Consider the following 22,470-nt stretch of genomic DNA (forward strand, 5'->3'; position numbering starts at 1 on the left):
GTATTGTGTTGTTTGTTAATTATAGCTTCTTAATACTATTTACTACTAAATAAACTGGTCACACCAGTTTCTATAAATGTCAAATTTGTTTTTAAGACACGTTTTTTAAAACATAACCTTAATATAAACACTCATTATTAAATATACTGATGGAAAGAAATAAGGAACACATCAAATTGTAGACCAAATTTAATTCACAACTAGCGTAGTAATGTCAGCATTTCATACCAAGTTGTAATGTGGGATTGAATGTCTATAGAGTTGAATGTGCTGCCTATATGTTCCCAGTCAACTTTTTGACAATATGAATTGATTTTTGATGCAGTTATTATTTCTTTCTATCAGTATATGTAAAAAAAAAGAAGTTACAATTTAACATGACAATTTTGCATAAAAGATTGTGAATTCATGTTTATACAGAGCTTTAAAGAAAAACAAGTTTTGTGACCACCATTATAGGTTTTTTTATCAGTAGTTATAAAATTAAATTGAATATTGTTGGTGAATATCACTTTCCTTTTAAAATTTAATGATCATTGTGTATGCTAGACCATAATTACCATATTTAGTACTCAAAAGCCACAAGAAATAATGTGTTGGGGTGTTAAAATGGTTCTCTCTTCAACAACTGCTGAAATATTATTAAATGTTATTATATGTGTGACAACAAGACGATTAACACCAGACTGAATATACATTTTTAATACCATAGTGCATATTGTGATAAAACAGATTATTACCAACACAAACAACCGACCGATTGAACCTAGTTCTTCAAACTTGGCTATGATTTAATCATATTGGGCCGAATTTACAAAGCCTGGTTTTCTTAATAATTGCAGGTGTTTAAGCATTATTAATATATGAAGAGTTCATTTCCATTTATATTATTTTGAGAGAAATTTAGTTTTGCTGCACAGTTTTAACATCCTGTTCAATGGCATAGATTGTGTTTTGACATAAACTTTATTGTCATATTGCCAAGTTGTACATTGACTGCTAACTCAAATCCGGACATTTGTATATGTCACATTTTGGAAATGGACTTCATCTGTAGTGGGCGGGACGTAGCCCAGTGGTAAAACGTTTGCTTGATGCGCAGTCAGGGGCGGGATTTAGCTCGGTCGATTGAGGTGCTTGCATCATAGGATCGAACCACATCGGTGGACCCATTCAACTGATTGTTTTTTTTTTCTCATTTCAACCAGTGCACTACAACTGGACAAAGGTCGTGGTATGTGCTTTCTTGTCTGTGGGAAAGTGCATATAAAAGATCCCATGCTGCATAAGGACAAATGTAGCAGGTTTCTCCTGATGATTACAACTCATATTTAACATCAAATAGCTGATGATTAATTAATCAATGTGCTCCAGTGGTGTTGTTAAACAAAACAAACTTTTTATTCATGGTCAATCTAGGACCCATTGGGCCATTTCTTGTTCCAGCCAGTGCTCAACAACTGGTGTAACAAAGGTTGTGGTATGTACTATCCTGTCTGTGGGATGGTGCATATAAAAGATCCCTTGCTGCTAATCGAAAAGAGTAGACCATGAAGTGGCAACAACAGGTTTCCTCTCTCAATATCTGTGTGGTCCTTAACCATATGCTTGACGCCATATAACCATAAATAAAATGTATTGAGTGCATCGTTAAATAAAATATTTCCTTCTTTCCTTCATATGTTGTTACATATGTGAGAAGAAAAAAGGCTTTGTAAATTTTACCTGTGCCAATTTAATAATAACACAGCAGATGCACTGACAAGCAAGGTTTACTAAGCTGTTCTACAGAGAAATTTGACAACCCAAAATTGTTTGTTTTAAACCATGACAATACACGTCATAATCTGTGACAGTCACATACAATCTATATCTAGCTATTAGTAGTATTTTTTAATATCACTAACACAGTTGTAAATAAATAATACTTATGTTACTGCCAGTACATCTTGACTAATACAAACAGGAAAAATATATAATTATTCAGCTGTTCTCTCTATAATGAAATGAATTGATCAAATTTAACACAAAATAATACTGATTGCAAATAATAAATTACAAGGAAAATGAATACATCAATTGGCAGTTTAATTGGGAGTAATGGACATTTCAGTAATGATTCACGGCAGTACAACTACAATAAAATAGGAAATAAAGATTATGTATGTATGACATATTCAAATATCCACAATATAAGAGATAGTGCATAGTTGCTTGTTTTTTATTGTAAGATTTCATAAAACAAAATTAACTTGATAAATGTCATTCAAAACAGAAATGAAACTTCAATGGGGCTATTAACAAGGACTAATTCAGAAGAACCCCATCCATATATTTTGTAACAAGACATAAACCCTGTCAAAGGGCCCCAACTGTGATACGAGTTACTTGATGCATCATCAAACGGGGTTGGCTTTAGGACCTTGGGCAAAAGAATAATTGAATCTCTTAACTAATATATCAAAAAAAGAAAGATTAAATTTTTTTCATTAAAATCTCTTCATCCTAAAATATATGCACTCTTTTGGAGCCCCTGAAGTCCGAAACTGCTCTTCTCTATTCTGACAAAAGCATACTTCATGTCATTTAAGTATGTTGCCCATGTATTTTGACAGTATTTCTCACTATTTTTATTGTTACTTTATTTAGATATTCCATTGGTGATATTACAATGGGACTGAGTGAAAAAGTACAATAAAATTCTACACAATACTGATGAAACATTAACCTTAAATACTGCTTAATAATTAATATGTTACAACTAGTATATACATGTTGTAGTACATTATAAAAAGTAAATAACCGTAATATTACACTGTTGCTAAAGTACATGAGAAAAGTTACATACATGCACATTACAATATTTAATCGACTTCCTATTCAACAAAACTAAAATGGAACGATTCTAGAGCCATTGTAACTAATTACTTTCAGTTGGTTAAAGATTACAAAATTAAAGAGACTTCTTGTATTACATATTATCATATGTATTCATATAACAAATTGAAAAAAAGAAGAAGGTTAAATACAATTTGTCACAAGAAACCAAGCACCTGCATTAAAAACCAATAGTTTTGTTTGTGCAATGCTCGCTCAAGTGTGATTTCGTTTCCTTCATTTTTTGTATGTGGATTATATTTAGAACATCATTTATGTATTACTGCAGGTTATGCAGAAATGAAATGGATTATTTATTTATTTCAACTTATTTTCGTGCTTATATCCAATTAAGGTTCAAGCACGCTGTCCTGGGCATACACCTCAGCTATCTGGGCTGCCTGTCCAGGACAGTGGGTTAGTTGTTAGTTTGTTAGTGGTTAGTGAGAGAAAAGAGGGTGTAGTGGCCATACACCTACCCATTGAGCCCTTAAGAACTCGCTCTGGGTTGGAGCCGGTACCGGGCTGCGAACCCTGTACCTACCAGCCTGTAGTCCGATGGATTAACCACTGCGCCACCGAGGCCGGTTTAAAATGGATTGCCTGAATTTACTTTGTGAAGCCCATAAATGGGGTACGCCTAGTTTCAATTATCAGAGGCCTGTTTTATTAGAAAATCACAGTTTTGTCAGAACCATACAGGCTATAAACTGCCCTAAATTCAAATAAATATACCGGAAACAAACATTATTTGAATTAAAAAGAAAGAATTATTTTTAAATACTGTATCCAAGCACAATACAGTTCATGTACTAATAATGTTATTGGTACGCTTTACATCACAATATCAGTATTAAAATAACTAAACAATAAATTAAAAACTAGTTCACCACATGAACAATACAGCATATATTACACATCTTCATTTTCTGGTGTATGTATACAATATAATATAATATTATATATACTACAGCTCTATAATCTCTCTTTATCAAGGAGCCACAATATGAGATACCTCTCACATTGATAAAGTTATTTATACCCTGTTTCATTGTCCATACTGTTGACATCAAATGGTGCTATAACAATCATGTTCACACACAATAAAGTGATTTAACATAACTGTGATACGTGTATAATGTAACCTTTGAAACATGATTGTGACACTATAGATCCATAAGATTTCCAGGTTACTAAGAAAACTAACTTTCTAGTTTTTATCAACATCCACATTAACTCACTATTATCTTCTAAGCAATAATTTGAAAAATAAATAAAATGTTTTGCTAATTTTAAGGCTTACACTGTTACAGTGGAAAGAATTATTAGAAAATAGTTTTAAAATGGCTAATTTAAACAAAACTGTATTAGCCAAATAAGTGTACAAAAAGTTACAGCCACTTTGTATAACCAATTTAACTAATGTGGCTATGGGCAGGATGAGTCTGATTTTTTTTTTTAAATTTGTACAATTCACTCTCAAAAGAATAATTTTAATTGTTTTTAGTCATACCAACTATTTGAAAATATTTAGAATATGATGAGATTGTAAATAATACAAGCGGCATTATCAATGCCAAAGCAATCAATGTAATGTATTGGTGCCCACAGCCACACATCCCCAATCAAAAAAAAGAAGAAGTCAAAATGGAAATATAGTCGTTGTGGTTATTTTCTTTTCTTAGTCAATACAATGGAGCAGTCAAGACAGAAATAATAAAGAAGAGAACAGTGATAAATATTCATTACGCATCAAACTACATTAAATTCTACAACTTCCAAATAGCATTTTCTTATTATACTGAATGCATATTTCTTAAACCTGGCCTGATGCTTGTAAAACTTTTCGAGTCTAGACTTAAGACTAATAGATCTGCACCTGTAACATCATGGCAACACCATACAAATTGTATATGTGTGACATCATTAGAGTTTTGAATGTTTTATAAGCTTGCATAGACCCCGGGCTTGGACGGATTGTGTGACTAACAAAGCTGTATATCCGTATGGATAGAAAAATAAGAATGCCATGTATAGTTGTGTAAAAATTACTAATTAAAAAATATACATAATATGCATATACATGTATATTTATATATATATATGATACAAAGTACATATTAAAAGGAATTGATACTTAACAATACGTAAAAAGATATAGAATCAAAAACAGTGTCACTGTTATAACATACAAAAAGCATTTAACAATTGGAATGTGGATGGACTATCGATTGTGATGGAGAAACACAAATTTGAAATGGATAACTCTGTGATATTATTTTAACGTGCAGTAGCGTAGTCATAGTGGAAGTTTAATAATGAGTTAGTATAATCCAAAAATCTATGCACAAAGAAAAAAGAAAGAAAGATAAAGACCGACAGATACATCATATACCGGTACTGCCTTGAGAATGCAGGTTACCTGGATAAGAGTTGAATACGAGTGAGGGATCCCTCTGCTGCCATATGAGCTAATCCTACGGATCGTGCATAGTTTCGTCTAATTTTGCATAACACATTTTCTGTTCACACATTAAATTTGGACACCATATGGATAATTGGACTCTGCATAACCAATAAAATTTAATGGTTTTTGCAAACTCTGAAGCCTAATGGATATATAGATCTCTATATGGGGCAAGTTTAAATGTTTAATACTGCATAGCTACATAGGTTAAGAATAAAAACCATCAATGTGCAGTTAAAGGTATGCTCTTACTGTTGAGAATCGTTATGTTCCAGAGCTGTAGACAATATGCATGTTTTTGACATTGTCAAGTCTAGCTAATATTGGAATGTCTGCCCAGTCCCTTTTCCACTAAATGACACTGGAAATAATTACATTATTATTATTATTATAATAGCGAGCTTGTATAGAAATACTTGATAATACTTGGATTACTTTTAGCAACATGAATATAGATCTAAATTTTTATTTTATTATGACAACTCAATGAAACTGGCATTAAACTGGCATTTTTATTATTATTTTTTTTAACCGTTATTAAAATTATTGCTCACTTGTTTCACTGTATTGTTGTCATAGCAACTTGGCTTTATAAATATATAATATTATAACTTAAAGCTAACTTGTACAACTGAAATACTATCCGGGACACCTCCAGTATATTTGGATTATAATATGTAGTACGTGATTATTATTGTCGTCATGACAACTACCAAATACTGAGACTACGTTTCTAGTCGTACTGTGAGTATTTCTAACTCGTGTATGATAAAGGCAAGAAGTTTCTATATTGTTGACTTGATCACTTGGAAGCGTTTGAGTGACATTCTCACTGATCCCAGTTCTCTTTCCACCTTGTCATACTGATCTTCAAGATCTTCCTAGAAAATACAATAATATAACAATTATTATTGTGTATTCAGTCTTCAAGTTCTTCCTAGAAAATACTATAATATAACAATTATTATGTATTCACTCTTCAAGTTCTTCCTAGAAAATCCAATAACAACAATTATCATATTTTCTATCTTCAAGCTTTTCCTAGAAAATCCAATAACATAACAATTATTATATATTATTCTGTCTTTAAGCACTTATCCAACCTCTTCACATAAAATTAAAATATCATGAATATTAATTATTTTCTGTCTTGAATCGTTTTCTTAAAGTAAAACAATATGAAGACCATTTCAAACTGCTAAAATCAAACTTTTCTTAAAACATGCAATAAAAACCCATGACAATTGTTTCATGTTGGCCTTTGAATTCCTCAAAGAAACAATAAATTCACAACTTTCAATATGTGTGGGGGAACAAAAATCTCTTCATTATTATTCAGGGTTCATAACCTTAAAGACCAAACAAATTCAAAGACTTCTACCTGCCATTTTCAAAGACTTTTATACAACAGTCAATAGAATGTGATAAAAATACCAAATCAGTTCGTTTACGTTTCTGTCCATGGCAAAGATTTTAGCTTTTTTACATGCATCATGACAGATTAAATCTTGTATCTGGAAAATATCAAATGCATGCAGCTGTAAAAGATATCATCATTGCTTTGGCTATGATTTGTGAGAATTTAAAGACTTTTAAAGACTTTTATAATTACAATTCAAAGACTTTCAAAGACCTAAAAATCTTTTTTTTTCAAATTCAAAGACTATCAAGGAATTTAAAGACGGCTACTGTTATTGGAAATAAGATTTTTACACATCACCCAAAGACATAAAACGGTTTCCATAAAAAAGCATGAAATAACCAGCATTTCATAGGTTACAAGACATGTTTATAAAGCTCACCTTTTGCTTAAGATGTCCATGAGATGGGATTCGTGTCAGCTGAGACTCCAGCTGGAAGAAACCAACAACACACTTGATCAGTACTGTTTTAATATACAGCTGGTCATAATGTCTCAGTGGATATAACTGATTATAATCAAGAACATGACATCAGTATTAAAGGAAAGGAATATTTGTTTAATGACACCTCAGCACATTTTAAACTATGGCTATTTGGTGTCTTAACATGGATCTTTTGGCACTTACTTAAAGGGACACACCCTAGTTACGGCTAGTTGTTAACCATTACAGCGTTGTTTTTCGCTATTAAACCCATTTTTTCACAAATAAAATTGCACTTTACTTACCGTTTATTATTTAGAATATACATTTCCATTCACCTGAAGTGTTTTTTGGTAATCCTGGTTTTTGTAATACCACAAAATGCATTTTTCGTATTTCTTAAAAACGGACGCACGTTAGAAAAAAACGTTGAGCAGACAAGGTCTAATCTATTTTTAGATGGGATATTTCCATTTCAATGTCACAGACGTTGGTATACCACGTGACCGTTATCATTTTGGTTCAGTTTGTTTTCTCGTGCACGGTTCGCGCAATCAACATCCGATTTGTTGTTGTTCATTTGTGAGATTTTTCTTCACAGTTCGTGAACATTTTCAGTAACAATAAAGTTCAGACAAAACGTTACAAACCCTTAAAACCAATAATTTTGCTAAGTCTTAACATGGCTGGAGAGGGGATAAAACCAGGACAGAACAGTTGGAAAATGTCCAGGAGAGGTGAAAAGAACGCACCCCAAGTCTGTGCGCACTCTGTGAAATTTGTCGTGACGTAGGCATTGTTGTGCTTCGAGCGACATCTACCGGTGACATCAGAATACTAACTTTCAAAATTATTTCAAGCAATTGGGACATGGGGATTCCCATGGTATTTATCAATATAAAACCTGCTTTTTCACTCCATCTGATAAAAACGTGATCTAAGTGTGTTACAGGTTTGTAGATTAACCAAATTATAATTTATTTTCGCTGGATGGAACTAGGGTGTGTGGCTTTAAGTTAAATTTTGTTTTGTTTAACGACACCACTAAAGCACATTGATTAATTAATCATTGGCTATTGGATGTCAAACATTCTGTAATTCTGACATGTTATCCGAGGAAACCCGCTACATTTTTCCTAATGCAGCAAGGGATCTTTTATGCACTTTTCCACAGGAAAGCACACACCACAGCCTTTGACCAGTTGTGGTGCACTGGTTGGAAGGAGAAAAAAACAATCAGTTGAATGGATGCACTGAGGTACCTGTAGTTTGATCCTGCGATGCAAGCACCTCAAGCGAGCACTCGACCGACTCCTGCCACCCTTATTGAAGAGAAAGAGAAGAAGCCTGCTACCACCACATAGGCTACTCCTACCAAAAAAGCAGCAATGGATCTTTTATATGCATTTTACAATAGCTAGGTCAGTACATTCCAGGGTTTTTTTGTACCGGTCATTGGGAACTGGTTGGGACGCAAAAAATGAAAAAGAAGAAAAAAAGAAAAACAAATTGCAACTCATGACACCCATGGTCAACACTATCACTGAGCTACATCCCACCAGTAAGTTCTTAAAATACAAAGTTTCGTATTCACATTATCTTTTATGTCATACCGTTCGCTTTTCAACATGCAATTCTTCGTATTTTTTCTCCAATTTTGTTATAGTTTGTATTCGTTCTTCCAATCTCTGGTCTCTAGTCTAAAATAAAAATAAAAACATGAAAGCACTAGATGGCTCAGAACAGTCATAGAATGCCTCTTAAATCACCAAGTTGACATGTTCCACACAAATCTAGACTGATTTTGGTTTGCTCATAATTTAATGATAATAATCATTAATGACTAAAATCGCAGAGTAGAAGCAAAAAAAACCCCAAACAAAATCAAACATTAGAGTCAAATCTAGCTTATGCAACCAGATAAAAAAATATCTGTCCATTATCACACACAATTAAAACAAATTAATAAGAAATAAGAAAAAAACTATATTTACAGAAATGCTTACCGTAGATAGGAGCCCTATAGCATATTATTATCAATTTGAAAGGAAAATCAAATATTACATTTCATTTAGTTTAGTTTCGTTTTATCAAGCATCACCAAACACTAAACATTTCGGGGGTGGGGGAGAGACAGGTATTTTTCCTAAGTGTCACTCTTAATCATGTACAGAAATGGGAGAATGAAGGTATAAAACTGATTACAATGAATGAATGAATGAATGAATGTTTAACGACACACACCCCAGCACAAAAAATACATCGGCTATTGGGTGTCACACTATGGTAAAAGCAAAACATTAAATGTTGAATCATATCAATATAAAATTCAAGATTTAAATAAAAACACAGTGTAAAGGACTGTGCAAAAATACAAATATCACAGATAGATAATACATGTATTTAAAAGTTACAATAAAATGCAGTATCATGTAGGAACTGTAAAATAAGTTCTGGATGGAATCGAAAGGATTCCATCACATTTCGTGGTCCAAAAAAAACTGATTACAAATGAAGGCAGTATGAACACGACTGTTAAGTTTGCTCGCAAGCAGTACAATAATGAGCATGCTCTTTTTATTGGACCTACCATGCTAGAAAATGGAAGTTCTGCCGAGGGTCTCGGTTTAGCCATGGACGTATGGATGTCTTCCCACTGAGGTCTCGACACAATGTCTCCAGCTCGAACCCTCTCAAGGGTGTCGGCAACAGTCTTCATCGAACCTAAACACAAAGCGATGGAATCCAATCAAAACATGTCTAACATCTGTCCCTGAATATAATGAAAAACAAATATGGACCTGCTTAGAGGGTCAATATTGCTGTTACTTTCTGCCAAGAATATCTATTATTAAAAACAATTTTGTTTCGATTTAAAATGTAAAGATTACACCCTAAACCATGTCAGCCCTCCAAGAATAGAAAATTTGCATAACATATTTATGGTCAATACAAAAAAACCCTTCTGATAACCCATTTTCTTTTTATGTAGCTCATTATATCCTTGTAAATGATATCCTAAATTTAATGTGTAAATGGAAAATAATTGATCTGTGCAAACAAAACTATCATTAAAGCAATTTTCAGCTATTCATGTCTCCAAAAAGACAGAACCAAATATTTTATTTTATTTACTAGTTGGAACAACTTTAATTTTACTTGAAAATCTATAGAAGCTAACTGGCAGATTAAACACGGGCTGTCAGTTATCGTGTACATGTTTTTCAGACATTGTTCCCAAAATTATTTGACAGTAAACAAGTGATATATGATGTTGATAAAACCACAATTTTACATTGTGTTGCAAAACATTAGTATTTTAATATTCTCAGCTGACTTATACAAAGGTTATATGTGGCATTGATTACATTATTTATCACAAATAAATGTAAAAATTAGAATAAATAGTGCACATACATCTATGATGATGCAAGCTGAGAGACAAGAAAAACAATCCAGTTATGTGATATACATTGTGTTGCAGCACATTAGAATTTTAATATTCTCAGCCGCCAAAGGTTATGTGTGGCATCGATTACAGTAGGACGAGACTTAGCCCAGTGGTACAGCGCTCGCTCGATGCGCGGTCGGTGTGTGGGATCGATCCCCATCGGTGGGCCCACTGGACTATTTCTTGTTCCAGCCAGTGCACCACAACTGGTATATCAAAGGTCGTGGTATGTACTACTCTGTCTATGGGGTGGTGCATATAAAAGATCCCTTGCTGCTAATCGAAAAGAGTTGCCCATGAAGTGGTGACTGCAGGTTTCCTCTCTCAATATCTGTGTGGTCCTTAACCATATAATCGTAAATACAATGTGTTGAGTGCATCGTTAAATAAACATTTTTTTCTTTCGGACTACATTATTTATCACAAATAAATGTAAAAATTAGCAAAATATTGCACTTACATCCATGATAATGCAAACTGAGAGATGAGAAAAAAAAATTCAGTTATATGCGGCGTACCTGGAGACTTATTTGGACTTCGAGACTTGGAATTGGAATTCGAAGTCTGTGATGGGTAGCCATCACCATCCGGAACCGACAGTAACCCTTTCAGTCTGTCGTGCTTCGGTCGATTATCGACCTCCACATCAAAACGCGTCGGCGAAGAATACTTCTTGGGCTGTATCTGTATCCGTGGTGGTGTCCTTGGCAACCTACTGTTCTCGGATCGATTCCTACTCTCGCGATGATCCTGTTTCGGCGTACCGGTACCCCGACTTCTTTGTTTCGGAGAAGTCGAAACGAAGGAAGACTGTTTTACTGAATATTTTGGTGACTGGACAATCTTCTTGCTGTATTCATATTCCGTGGCACGTTTTCCGGAATAAGACATCTCACTGCCATAAAACTTCTTCTGAGACGATGGTGAATATTTCGACTGCAGATCCCGTTGTTTGTTTTGGAGTTTAAGAAGTTCCCTCTCTGCTTTAATTAGTGGTGAGGTAGTACTCTTGTTGCTGTCACCATCAGATAAAATATCTTCAACAGGTTTCGAAACATTACCATTAAGCCTATTAAGTAGAAAATTAAAAAAGGTCTGTCAGAAATGTTATGTACGAATATTTTATTATAACAATTATATTTAAATTTTATCTTACATTTAATCAAAGTTTACTGAGAGTGAAATGTAGTCACTATTATCCTATCGACACATTGCCAATAAGCCTAAGTAGAAAATTAAAAATGTCTGTCAGAATGTTACATACAAATATTTTAATATAATTATATTTAAATTTTATCTTACATTTAATCAAAGTTTACTGAGAGTGAAATGTAGTCACTATTATCCTATCGACACATTGCCAATAAGCCTAAGTAGAAAATTAAAAATGTCTGTCAGAACGTTACATACAAATATTTTTAATATAATTATATTTAAATTTTATCTTACAGTACTCCTTACTAAATACTTAAACAAAAATTTACTGAGAGTAAAATTTTGTCATTACCCTGCCCACCATTTTTCAATCTGCACACTAATTTAAGCTCAAAATAAAAACTTACAACAAGGAATGCCATTTCAGAGGCACAGAAAAAGTTTGTTTAATGACACCACTAGAGCATATTGATCATTGGCTATTGAATGTCAAACATTTTGCAATTCTGACACTTATTCATCAACGGAAACCCTCTACATTTTTCTTAATGCAGCAAGGGATCTTTTGTATGTACTTTAACACAGACAGGATAGCACATACCACGGCCTTTGACCACTTATGGTTGGAAACTAGAAAAACCTCAATCAGTTGAATGGATCCACCGAGGTGGTTCGATCCTGCGAAGTAAGCACCTCAAATGAGCACTCGGAGACACATAAAACCAAACCAAAATGCCTTCCTCTTTAGAACAAAGGGGTCCACAATAATTTAAACTGTAAAGTGTTTTTCAAGTTTTCTCTGCCAGACAAAACAATTATTTGATGTTGAAAGAAGACAGTGAACTACTAACCTTCCTGGGGTTCTTTCAGTAGAGGGTGTCACAGCAGAACGATTGATGTCATGGTTATCACCGAGGAAACTTCTCCGATGATCTGTTGCAAACCCATATGAATCTTCGTAACTTGTCGTTATGGATGTCATACTGAAAGGTAAACTTTAAAGTTAGCAATTGTTGACATCATTTTCAAACTTGTGCTTTTGGAATGGTATTTTTTAATGTACAAAAGAACAAGAGATGTGTGTTATACAAAAGAACAAAATATGTAATTCGTTCAAATCTAATGGTCCGTTCACAACAAAACCATGCGGGTACCGCAATGAAAACTGCAATGGTTTCCACACCACTACGGGTGCACAGTGCCACTGAATGTTCGCATGGAAACTGTGCCGCGAAGCAAAATATAGTGTCGTGTTCATATTGAATTGTGGAAGGTTTATCATGTCATACAGGGCCTTCATTTCCCATCCCCAATCCGAAAATAAAGCACAGTAAAGTAATTTTTTGCTTTGAGCCTGGGGTTCAAGCCACGACATCACCCGGATTCACTCGATATCGAACAATATTGTACCTTACACACAAAAAAATAAAATCAACAACAAAAAATAAAATAAAAAACCAGACACAACTTGAATATTCATAGAGTTCTTTCTGTCACCTAGACACTACTTTCATTATAATACAGGAAGGAATTATGGGAGCATGGGGTTGCGCCCCCTCCCCCACCCCTCCGTCAACATGACGGGTCCATTTTGTTGACCACACGTTCCGATATTAACTTGGAAGTAACAGATAGGGAATGATAGGTGCATGTATATAACATAGAAAGGGGAGAAGCCACAAACGGTTAAAAAAATCTTTTTGTTTAATGACACCACTAGAGTACATCAGTGGCAGTGCGATTTTTCTTTTCTTTTTTACTGTATTAAATTTTATAAAATCTAGACCAGTGTGGGTAAATGTAGTTAAAATAAATATTAAAAGAACACACAAAAAAACTAACAAATCGGTACGTTCCCTGAAACATATTTTATTTTAAAAGCCTAATATATAAAATAAATAAATAAATAAATAAGCCTAATAATAATTTGTTCACCTTTACATGTAATATCAAGTCATTGAACTGTTTCACAACCAAATTTGTTTTTGAACATCATTTCTTTTGTTATCGTTCCTATTTGTGTGTGTATTTTCCCCAAACCAGTTCAAAATGGCCAAGAACATCGTGTGGAAACCACACTCCAATCAGTCGACGAGTGATTCCTGTGGAGATAATTTTTTGTGTGGTTTTGCAATGGTTAAATGCATTGACGTAGAGAGCGATTAGCTTAACGGCGACCACTCGGAAAAGCTCTGCATTTTGCGGTTTTGGTGTGAATGGGCCATAAGACTGTATTCAATACTTAGGTTTTGACCTGTTCCTGTCCTATGGTTCATTTAATGTTAACTGCAAAATGAAGGCTATCAAGTACATTGTATTTAATAAAGCATTGGTGCACTTTCAGCAACTGAACACAAGGCTGCTATCCTATATTAATACAGTGTGACTGTGCTTAGCTGGTTACCAGCAGTTATTATTAACTGTATTAATCAGCAGGTATTATCTGCCTGACTTCCAGGTCTAACTATTCTTTTCCATATTTTCATGTCTACCTTAACTTTGACCTACTTTGGGTTTAAAAAAACACACAACCTTGTTAATCAAATCAATGGAAAGTATGGGGAAATTTAAGAAGCGTGTTCTTCTTAAATATAGGTGATACGCATTGTAAATGTACGTAGTTGCACACGTCAAAGTCAAACACAGGCTTTGCAAGTTCAGCCCAATATGGTTAACAATATGCTAGCCCACTGTTAAACGGTGACTATTAGGTGTGCAACAAGTTTAGTGAAGAAACTTTGTGCTGTCACCTTGTTTCAAATTTATTTTCAAAATTTCAAATAATTTCAAACCCTTTTGTAAACAAAAATAACAAAACTATGAAATAACTGTTTAAAAGCTGCCGGATCACATCCTTAAAATATACAGTAACTGGTGCATTCAACATAATAGTAAATGTAGCCAGAATTTAACACAATGCCTGGCCAGTAAGGCCCAAAACTGTCTGGGTCTGGTGAGTATGGCACCAGTCAAAAACTGAAACGCACTGAATCAAATGTGACAAAACACACTGCGTCTATGCTGCCGCAAACTACAGATCTGGCAACATGATAAAGAACATGTGGTATATTTTCACATCCCAGATTGTGCAAACTGTATAATTTTAATTTTTCGTCCAAATACACCAGACATGGTGATTTTGCCACACTCGCCAGACCCAGATCCAGCTTTTGTGTTTTTGGGCCATATGAGAAAATATCCTTACTTCATTGCAACTGCTGCCTTGTGTCGGAGGTTGTCATTCTCTCTGTTCAACTGTTTTATCTGCAGTTCAAGCTTAGACAGAACCCTGAATTTTTTAAATAAAGCTTTATTATTTATGTCAATTAATATAAATTTAACAAGCATTCTGAGAATACTGCTAAAGCAATACATGTCTCCTACCAGGGCAATTTTGTTTTCGTATCTCTTAAATTAAAGAGCCATAACTCTGTCAAAAATGGGTAATTCGCCATGAAAGTCAAAAGTGAAATGCAACAGTACGTGATAAAGCTATACACAAGTTTAGCTCAATATTTCAAGGCATTGTGAAAAAAAGAAAAACATGCAGAGAACAAATTTTCATATCTTCTAAGTTCAAGGGCCTTGCCATGAAAGTGAAATTTTATCTGTACCTGTACATAATAAAGCTATACACAAAGTTTCAGCTGAATATCTCGAGGCATTGTGAAAAAACCCATCCTGAAAACTATTGGTGGGACAGACGGATGGACGGACGGACAGACTGACAGATGGATGGAGATGAAACCTAGTCTCCTCTGGCTAGACTAGTAGGGGACTAATAAAGAATGTAATATTTAAACAAGCAGCTTAATAATTAAAACCTTTTCTTTTCTTTTTTAAATAAATAGTTAATGTTGAAATAAACAATTTCATAGTAAGATACAGTACTAATAAAACATTAACGTTAGGGATTGACCAACAGGTGATGCCTATATTAAGCCTTGAAAGTCAAATTAAGGTCTCTCTCTACATTTGACAATTACAAATTTTACATGGCGGACAAAATAATACAATTGATTTAAAACAACAAGTGGAGAGATAAACAGGAAGTGAAGATTGTAGTTAGGAATGTGTGTGTGTATCAGAGAGAGAGAGAGAGAGAGGGGGGGGGGGGGGAGGGAGGGAGAGAAGTATCTCGTATGCAACTAAATAGCTTGGTACACACCCTCCTACCAATGTACATTCTAAGGACCTTTTACCTCCTTTTATTTTCGTTGTGTTTAAACTGTGTTATTGTCTGTGTGTGTGTGTGTGAGAGAGAGAGAGAGAGAGAGAGAGAGAGAGAGAGAGAGAGAGAGAGAGAGAGAGAGAGAGAGAGAGAGAGAGAGAGAGAGAGAGAGAGAGAGAGAGAGATACAGAGAGGGGGGAGAGAGAGAGAGAGAGAGAGAGAGAGAGAGAGAGAGAGAGAGAGAGAGAGCAAGAGAGATAGAAAGATATATATATATATATAAAGAGAGAGAGAGAGAGAGAGAGAGAGAGAGAGAGAGAGAGAGAGAGAGAGAGAGAGAGAGAGAGAGAGAGAGATTGATTTGACAGAAATTGTCAAAGCTTACAATCAACTTACTTATTGAGATCAACCACCTCAGTTTTTGCTTCATATAACTTTTCCTCCTTACATCTAGCAGACTCCTGTCATAAATGAAAATCAGTTTGAATTGCATATACTAAAGTTAGTATTAAAGGGACTATTCCACGTTTTTAGCCATAGCAAAACTGCAACAATATAAACACACATCCTGCTTTTTTTCTGTTTTTAAAACATTATCTTACCATTTGGCAACTGGAAGAAATAATTAATTCATGCATAATTTAATTTTTGTTAAATCGATATCGAGATACTACAAAACATTATTGTCCAGAAATGCATTACTTATAAAAATATTCATATTCTAAGAAGAAAATATAAGCAAGTTATTATTTTAATAAATGTAAAAATATTTATTTGCCGAAAACCTTTTAAAATGGCTACAAAGTGAGGATAGTCTCTTTAAAAGTACAACCACTAGCATGGCTGTTATACAGACGAACATGTAATTTTTATTTTTTTTAAACCTGCCATTTTGTTGTTTATGTTGGACTTTGTATAATTCGTCAAACAACTGACTGAAAGCTAACTATCAGGTTCATGAGGTTTACAATTTGGTTTGTTTATTGAAAACAAATACCAAAAATACATAATTGTACATCTTACATCTCTGATGGTGACAGGTATTGTTGGGTGTTGAAACAGAATTTAACATGTTCATGTCTGTGCTGGGATGATGTCAGGGACTGAGCTTTTTTGTGACATCAAACTAATAGAAGCCCACAATGCGCAGTCATGCCCACAATGTAATTAAATTAATAAATTAACGGCACGCTGCACTACATCATGTCAGAAAAGTTAACAATTACTGTATTTTACACATCCCAATCAAACAAAGAAGCTCCAACACAACAGAATCTCTAGTTTGTAATTAATGTGTGAATGAACACTTACTTTTACTATGTTGTATTCTTTTTCTAGTCCTTCATATTTTTCTAACACCTGCAAAAACAAAAAATTCAGTATGTTAACTAAACAAAGAAAATTAATGTTAAATTAACTTTGAGAAATAAATAAATCTCCATAGAACACTACGTTGCACCCAAAAAAACAGAAGGCATGTTTCAATTTGTCATAACTTGCACCTTCTTTTCTTGCAAAAAATATGAAATTAGAAACTAACAAATACTTTCAGGCCTGATGCTTACAAAACACCATAATCTAGACTCAAAGCTTTAATAAATTCTCATCTATGCAAACAGGGTGTGGTTAAAGTCAATATACTTTGCTAATTAAAAGTAGTGAGTCTTTAAAATTTTATAAGCATGCACCCAGAATGAAGTTTGAAAGTGGAGAAGAAGAACGAAATGGAAAAAGAAGAATAAGGGAAAAAGAAGAAGAGAGAAATCAAAGAAATTAAGAACCATTAAGAAAGATAAATAACACATAATGTCTCTACCTTCTGTAATGTAGTATTTTCTCTTCTACTACTCTCAGTAAGCTGGTCTATCTTCTGCAAACAATTTAAAAAAAGTTTGTTTTGTTTAACGACACCACTGGAGCACATACAATTAAAAAAATAATAACTGAAGAGTATTTTTACAAAGGTTCATGAGATGTCAATTTGAGAAAATACTATTTTGTTTTATGGAACCTTGCACAGTATATCAAAAAAGCAATTTATGTGGTTAACATTTAACAGAATGTTGCAGGGTCTTGACAAGTGGGGGAGGGGGGTGAGGGTAGGAGGGTACTTTGAGGGTTTTTTTTATCAAGAGTTGCAATGAATTCTGGAAAAACCAAAAAGATTTTCATCTCTGTAAAACTAACTTATTCAAGTAGTCACCTCTATTAAGAGATCATTTTACAGTTTTCACACATCATTCAATAACAACCTGACCTGCATTAAGAAGTCTGACCTGCATTAAGAAGTCATCCGTCTTAAAAGCCATTATTTAAAATACTATTTTGGTCTCCAAAACTCTTGATAATAAGCAGTGCATATTTCAAGCCAGTTATACAAATTTAAATTCATGCAAATCGCCAATCATTTACTTGGTGCATCCTTACATTTTAAAATAACAGTTGCAAAGTTATAACTATTTCCAAAAATTCTTTGACACTTACATATAGTACATGATTTGCAAAATCAATTTGTTTAAAATGCATTTGGTATGTCAATGTAGTCCAGGCCCCGTTCCACAAAGCAATCTTCATGCTAAGATCATCTTCAGTGCATAACTACTGTATGTACTTAAGGTGATCATAGTGCTAACATTGCTTCATGGAAATGGGCCCAGAACAGTAGTACACAAGTTACGATTAGGTTACTCACAGGTTATGCAAATATAATTCACAATCGGTTACCTGGGCAAACAAATCATTCGAACCGACTTGTGGTTACCAAAGATTTTAAAATACTGTCCCCTGGATAAGCCATTAGATTTAATGTTGATGAGAGCGGAGTTAGTATCCACGTACTATCCCTAACCCAAAACATGTGCACAAGCCAATTAGCTAAAGAGTGCACAGAACAGCCTTCATGAACTTTTTATGGTATACAAGCATGAAAACATATTAATATGAAAACATGGCAAGCTTTGAAGTACACACATTGTATGCTTCTTTCAGTGATTGCGCCTGTTCCTTCATTTTGATCTCCATTTCCTCAATGGTCTGGTCGCGATCTTTTGCATAGGAGTGCAGCTCTTCTAAACGATTTTTCAAAGACAGAACAGTTCTCTGAGAGTCGTCATAGCGATCAGCATAGTCATTCTGAAAAATAAATCACGGTTTTACAGAGAATAATAGACACAATTACCTGGCACAAGTCTACCTGCAAACTCTAAGCTAAACACAAAACACAAACTAGAGTAGAAGATAATTATGAAATGTTGAATTTCAGATACGAATTACTTAACACTGGAATTTATGAAACTGGAAATTATGTGTTAATTAAATATACATGTCATGTTAATTTTGACCCCATTAGAGAAATGTGTAAATGTTAGTATTGCACTGGATATTTTTAACTGAAGAAATACACATTCCCTGACTGGAAATTTAAATATACACATGTTAACTTACTGCACGAATTTCAAGGCCTTGGATTTTCTGCTCTAGTTCACGATTCCGACTGAAAAAAAAAAAAAAAAAAAAAAACATTAATAAAAGATCAACAAACTGGAAAACATTTTAATTAGCTTCATGGTTATTCATATTTTGCAATTAGCCAATGACCATCCAAACCTGACCATGTCATTTATATATTTCTTTAATACTGAAATACACATTCTGATACAAATGTGAATTTTGTTTTGCTTTTTTGTTTAACTTAACAGGTAGTCTAGTCAGCTGTATTTTATATAATCTTCAATTGTTTGGCCAATAAACTTAAGGGCTACTAATATGCTTATTTTAAATAAACAAACACATAGAGTATACTAAAAAATAAATATATATATATATATATATATATATATATATATATATATACACACACACACAGTGAAACCCCACCTAACAACCACCCTGGCTCTAAAGACCAATATTTTAAGACCACCTGCTAGTAAGGATTATGACCAGTAAAGTCAGACCCAATAGTCGTTTCAGTGCATTTTGACCCCAGAAATGTGATCACAGCATTTACCAGTCATGTCACACAAGCGACAAGCAATGAATAATGTATAGTTCTGTGTTCTAGTCAAACAAGTAATTAAATAGTCTTATGTTTATTTTACTGGAAAATTCACACGTCTGATGTTTATTTTACTGGAAAATTCACACATTTGTATTACCTTTGGGGCAGTAGACATCCTAAAATGTCGGGAGGGTATCATTTGTTCATACACTTGTTATTCTCTATTGTGTAGTAATTAAGAAAATAATGGGACTAAGCTCACAAATAACGGAAGGCTTGACACTTGATTATTCTAGCAGTTCAATATAAATATCACCACCCATTGATTTTGTTGCGCAATTGTCAACAACAATCGGGAAGGAGGGTGCGACGTAAAATATACAATCACAATTTACCAAACAATCATCATTCCGAATATTGGTCATTTGGTATTATGACCACCCCACTATTAAGACCAATTAAGTCCTGCCGATGATCACAATAGCAGATTTTCACTGTATTATAAAATGTCAAGAAAGAAAGAATGTGTAGAATGCGGTGTTCGTACATCCTAGTGGCGTGTATTTCTTCGACGAGGTCGTCACACCGCCGTTTGATCTCCTGGTTCTCGTCCTGTAGGATCCTCTCCCTCGCTGTCTCTCTCACAGGACTCGCGACGGTCAGAGCATCTCGCAGGTCCTGGATCTCGCACTCGTAATACGACCGCAGGTCAGCCATCGCCTTGATGTGCTTCTCTCGTAACTTGGAGCTGTAATACGTGGAAACAGACCGTTCAGTGACACATCAAACAAGTGGATGGTCAAAATCAAGCCATCTCTGCCAGTCGCCAATTGCAAATTTTAAGAACTGGTGAATTTTATTTTAATTTGGCGGGAAAATGTGTGTAATGTTTGTGTAATGTATAATATTTTGTTATCAAATAACTGCAGTGGGTTTCTGCAATTTTTGAAGTTTTCTGCTCACTCAGAACATTTTAAATGTTGATAGAAATTATTAATTTTCCGGGTTTATTTACTCTAGAAATAATTTTGATTTGACAGGTGCAGAAATATAGAGTATATTCATTTTTTTAAATTATTGCAAAATCAGTAATTTATGCAAACCTTAATTACTGAAACACGTGCATTTTTGCAGTTATTTGTAAAATTATTTGCAACAGAGTGAGTCTTCAATTTTAAAAATAATTTCTCTAATAATGTGCACTATCAAGATACAGATATAGAGGATTCGTCACGAGTATTTTTTAATATGGGAAATATCAATCGAGGCTTCGTTAATCTGTATTTGTCGAGGCTCTGCCGAGACAAATACAGATTAACAGGCCGAGGTTGATATTTCCCATATTAAAACATACGAGTGACGAATTCTATTTATCATATCACTGTCAATTTTGTTTATTTTCCACTTAAATGATTAATAAACAAAACCCCAACGCTCGGACGTAACAATCTGTTATGACGTATGAATACATGTACATGTCAATCACTCAGCTGATAATCGGTTTGTCAATACACCTTGAAGGTTATCTATGCTTTCTGAAACTAGGTTAAAAGCGGAAACAAAGATTGTAGCTATTTAAACAATTTAATACTAATTTAACAGTTTTATATATAAACAATGAAATTATAATAAAATAATTGACAATAGCCAAATTTTTCAAAATAACTTTTCGCAGCATTTTACCGAGTACTACGTCATTGTCAGACATAGGCCTATCTACGTCACTGACCTATTTAAGGGCTTCATCAAGTTCAGTCTGAGTCTGTCGAAAATAAGTCTTCGTCGTTTTAGGGGGACAACAGGACTTTTTGGCTGAGCCACATTTATTATGATGTTGCTTTGGAAAGAGGTAAGACTGTTCGGTTCGTAATGTCCCCCGGTTTCTTTTCGTACACTGATGTAAAACTTGCACAGAATTACATCGAGTTCTTTGGGGGGCATTTCATGTATTGGTCTGGACTCATTGATTGATTGTAGATAGTTTTCAAAAATGCGCATGTCGTATAGAGTTTTTTTTGGCAGTATTCTTATTTTCATTTTCTGTAATGACATTACCAATCATCGTATCATCTACTTCTACAAATCTACGAGTTTTGTTTTTGGGCCTGCCGGATTGTGGCGTCTGCTTCGATGTCCGTGGATCTACCCTATCCCCTGTTTGCACTAACTAAACGTTCTGGTGACAATTCAGCTTGAATCATAACTATATAATTACCGGAAGGTAGAGTTGCTTTGATTGTAGCACTTCATTTTTTATCGATAGTAACGCTATCTCCGACTTCAAAAGACGCCATGTTTGTTTGTCAACAATTTTGACAGGTGAAAATAGTTCTACGTTTTCGGTATATAATTTGCATAATAATGTAATTTGCATACTTATGTTCTAAATATTTGCATACTTATGTCTCAAAATATGTGATTTATGTAATGGGCGTGCCCAATGCTATTCCTTAGTAGTGATATGATAAACATGTTAATGTAATCTTTAGTTAGTAAATACTGGTTATT

The 22,470-nt window shown here is 34.0% G+C and overlaps 1 protein-coding gene across 2 annotated transcripts in view; it reads right to left on the bottom strand.

The window, feature by feature from the left end:
- Window positions 1–3,347: 3,347 nt before the first annotated feature.
- The window catches only part of LOC121368448, a 31,257-nt gene continuing 12,134 nt past the window's right edge, over window positions 3,348–22,470 (bottom strand). For both annotated transcript variants that reach the window (XM_041493181.1, XM_041493182.1), the window contains exons 6-18: window positions 20,510–20,710; window positions 19,410–19,458; window positions 18,936–19,097; window positions 17,782–17,835; window positions 17,277–17,324; window positions 16,362–16,426; window positions 15,000–15,083; window positions 12,646–12,777; window positions 11,158–11,708; window positions 9,779–9,912; window positions 8,802–8,888; window positions 7,147–7,197; window positions 3,348–6,225 (exon numbers count right to left, since the gene is read on the bottom strand). In XM_041493181.1, coding sequence (XP_041349115.1) covers window positions 6,130–6,225; window positions 7,147–7,197; window positions 8,802–8,888; window positions 9,779–9,912; window positions 11,158–11,708; window positions 12,646–12,777; window positions 15,000–15,083; window positions 16,362–16,426; window positions 17,277–17,324; window positions 17,782–17,835; window positions 18,936–19,097; window positions 19,410–19,458; window positions 20,510–20,710 — 1,714 coding nt within the window. In that variant the 3' untranslated portion in view covers window positions 3,348–6,129. The remainder of the gene's footprint in view (window positions 6,226–7,146; window positions 7,198–8,801; window positions 8,889–9,778; window positions 9,913–11,157; window positions 11,709–12,645; window positions 12,778–14,999; window positions 15,084–16,361; window positions 16,427–17,276; window positions 17,325–17,781; window positions 17,836–18,935; window positions 19,098–19,409; window positions 19,459–20,509; window positions 20,711–22,470) is intronic.

Source organism: Gigantopelta aegis, chromosome 3 (genome assembly GCF_016097555.1).
Source record: "Gigantopelta aegis isolate Gae_Host chromosome 3, Gae_host_genome, whole genome shotgun sequence".
NCBI classification, from domain to species: Eukaryota; Metazoa; Mollusca; class Gastropoda; order Neomphalida; family Peltospiridae; genus Gigantopelta; species Gigantopelta aegis.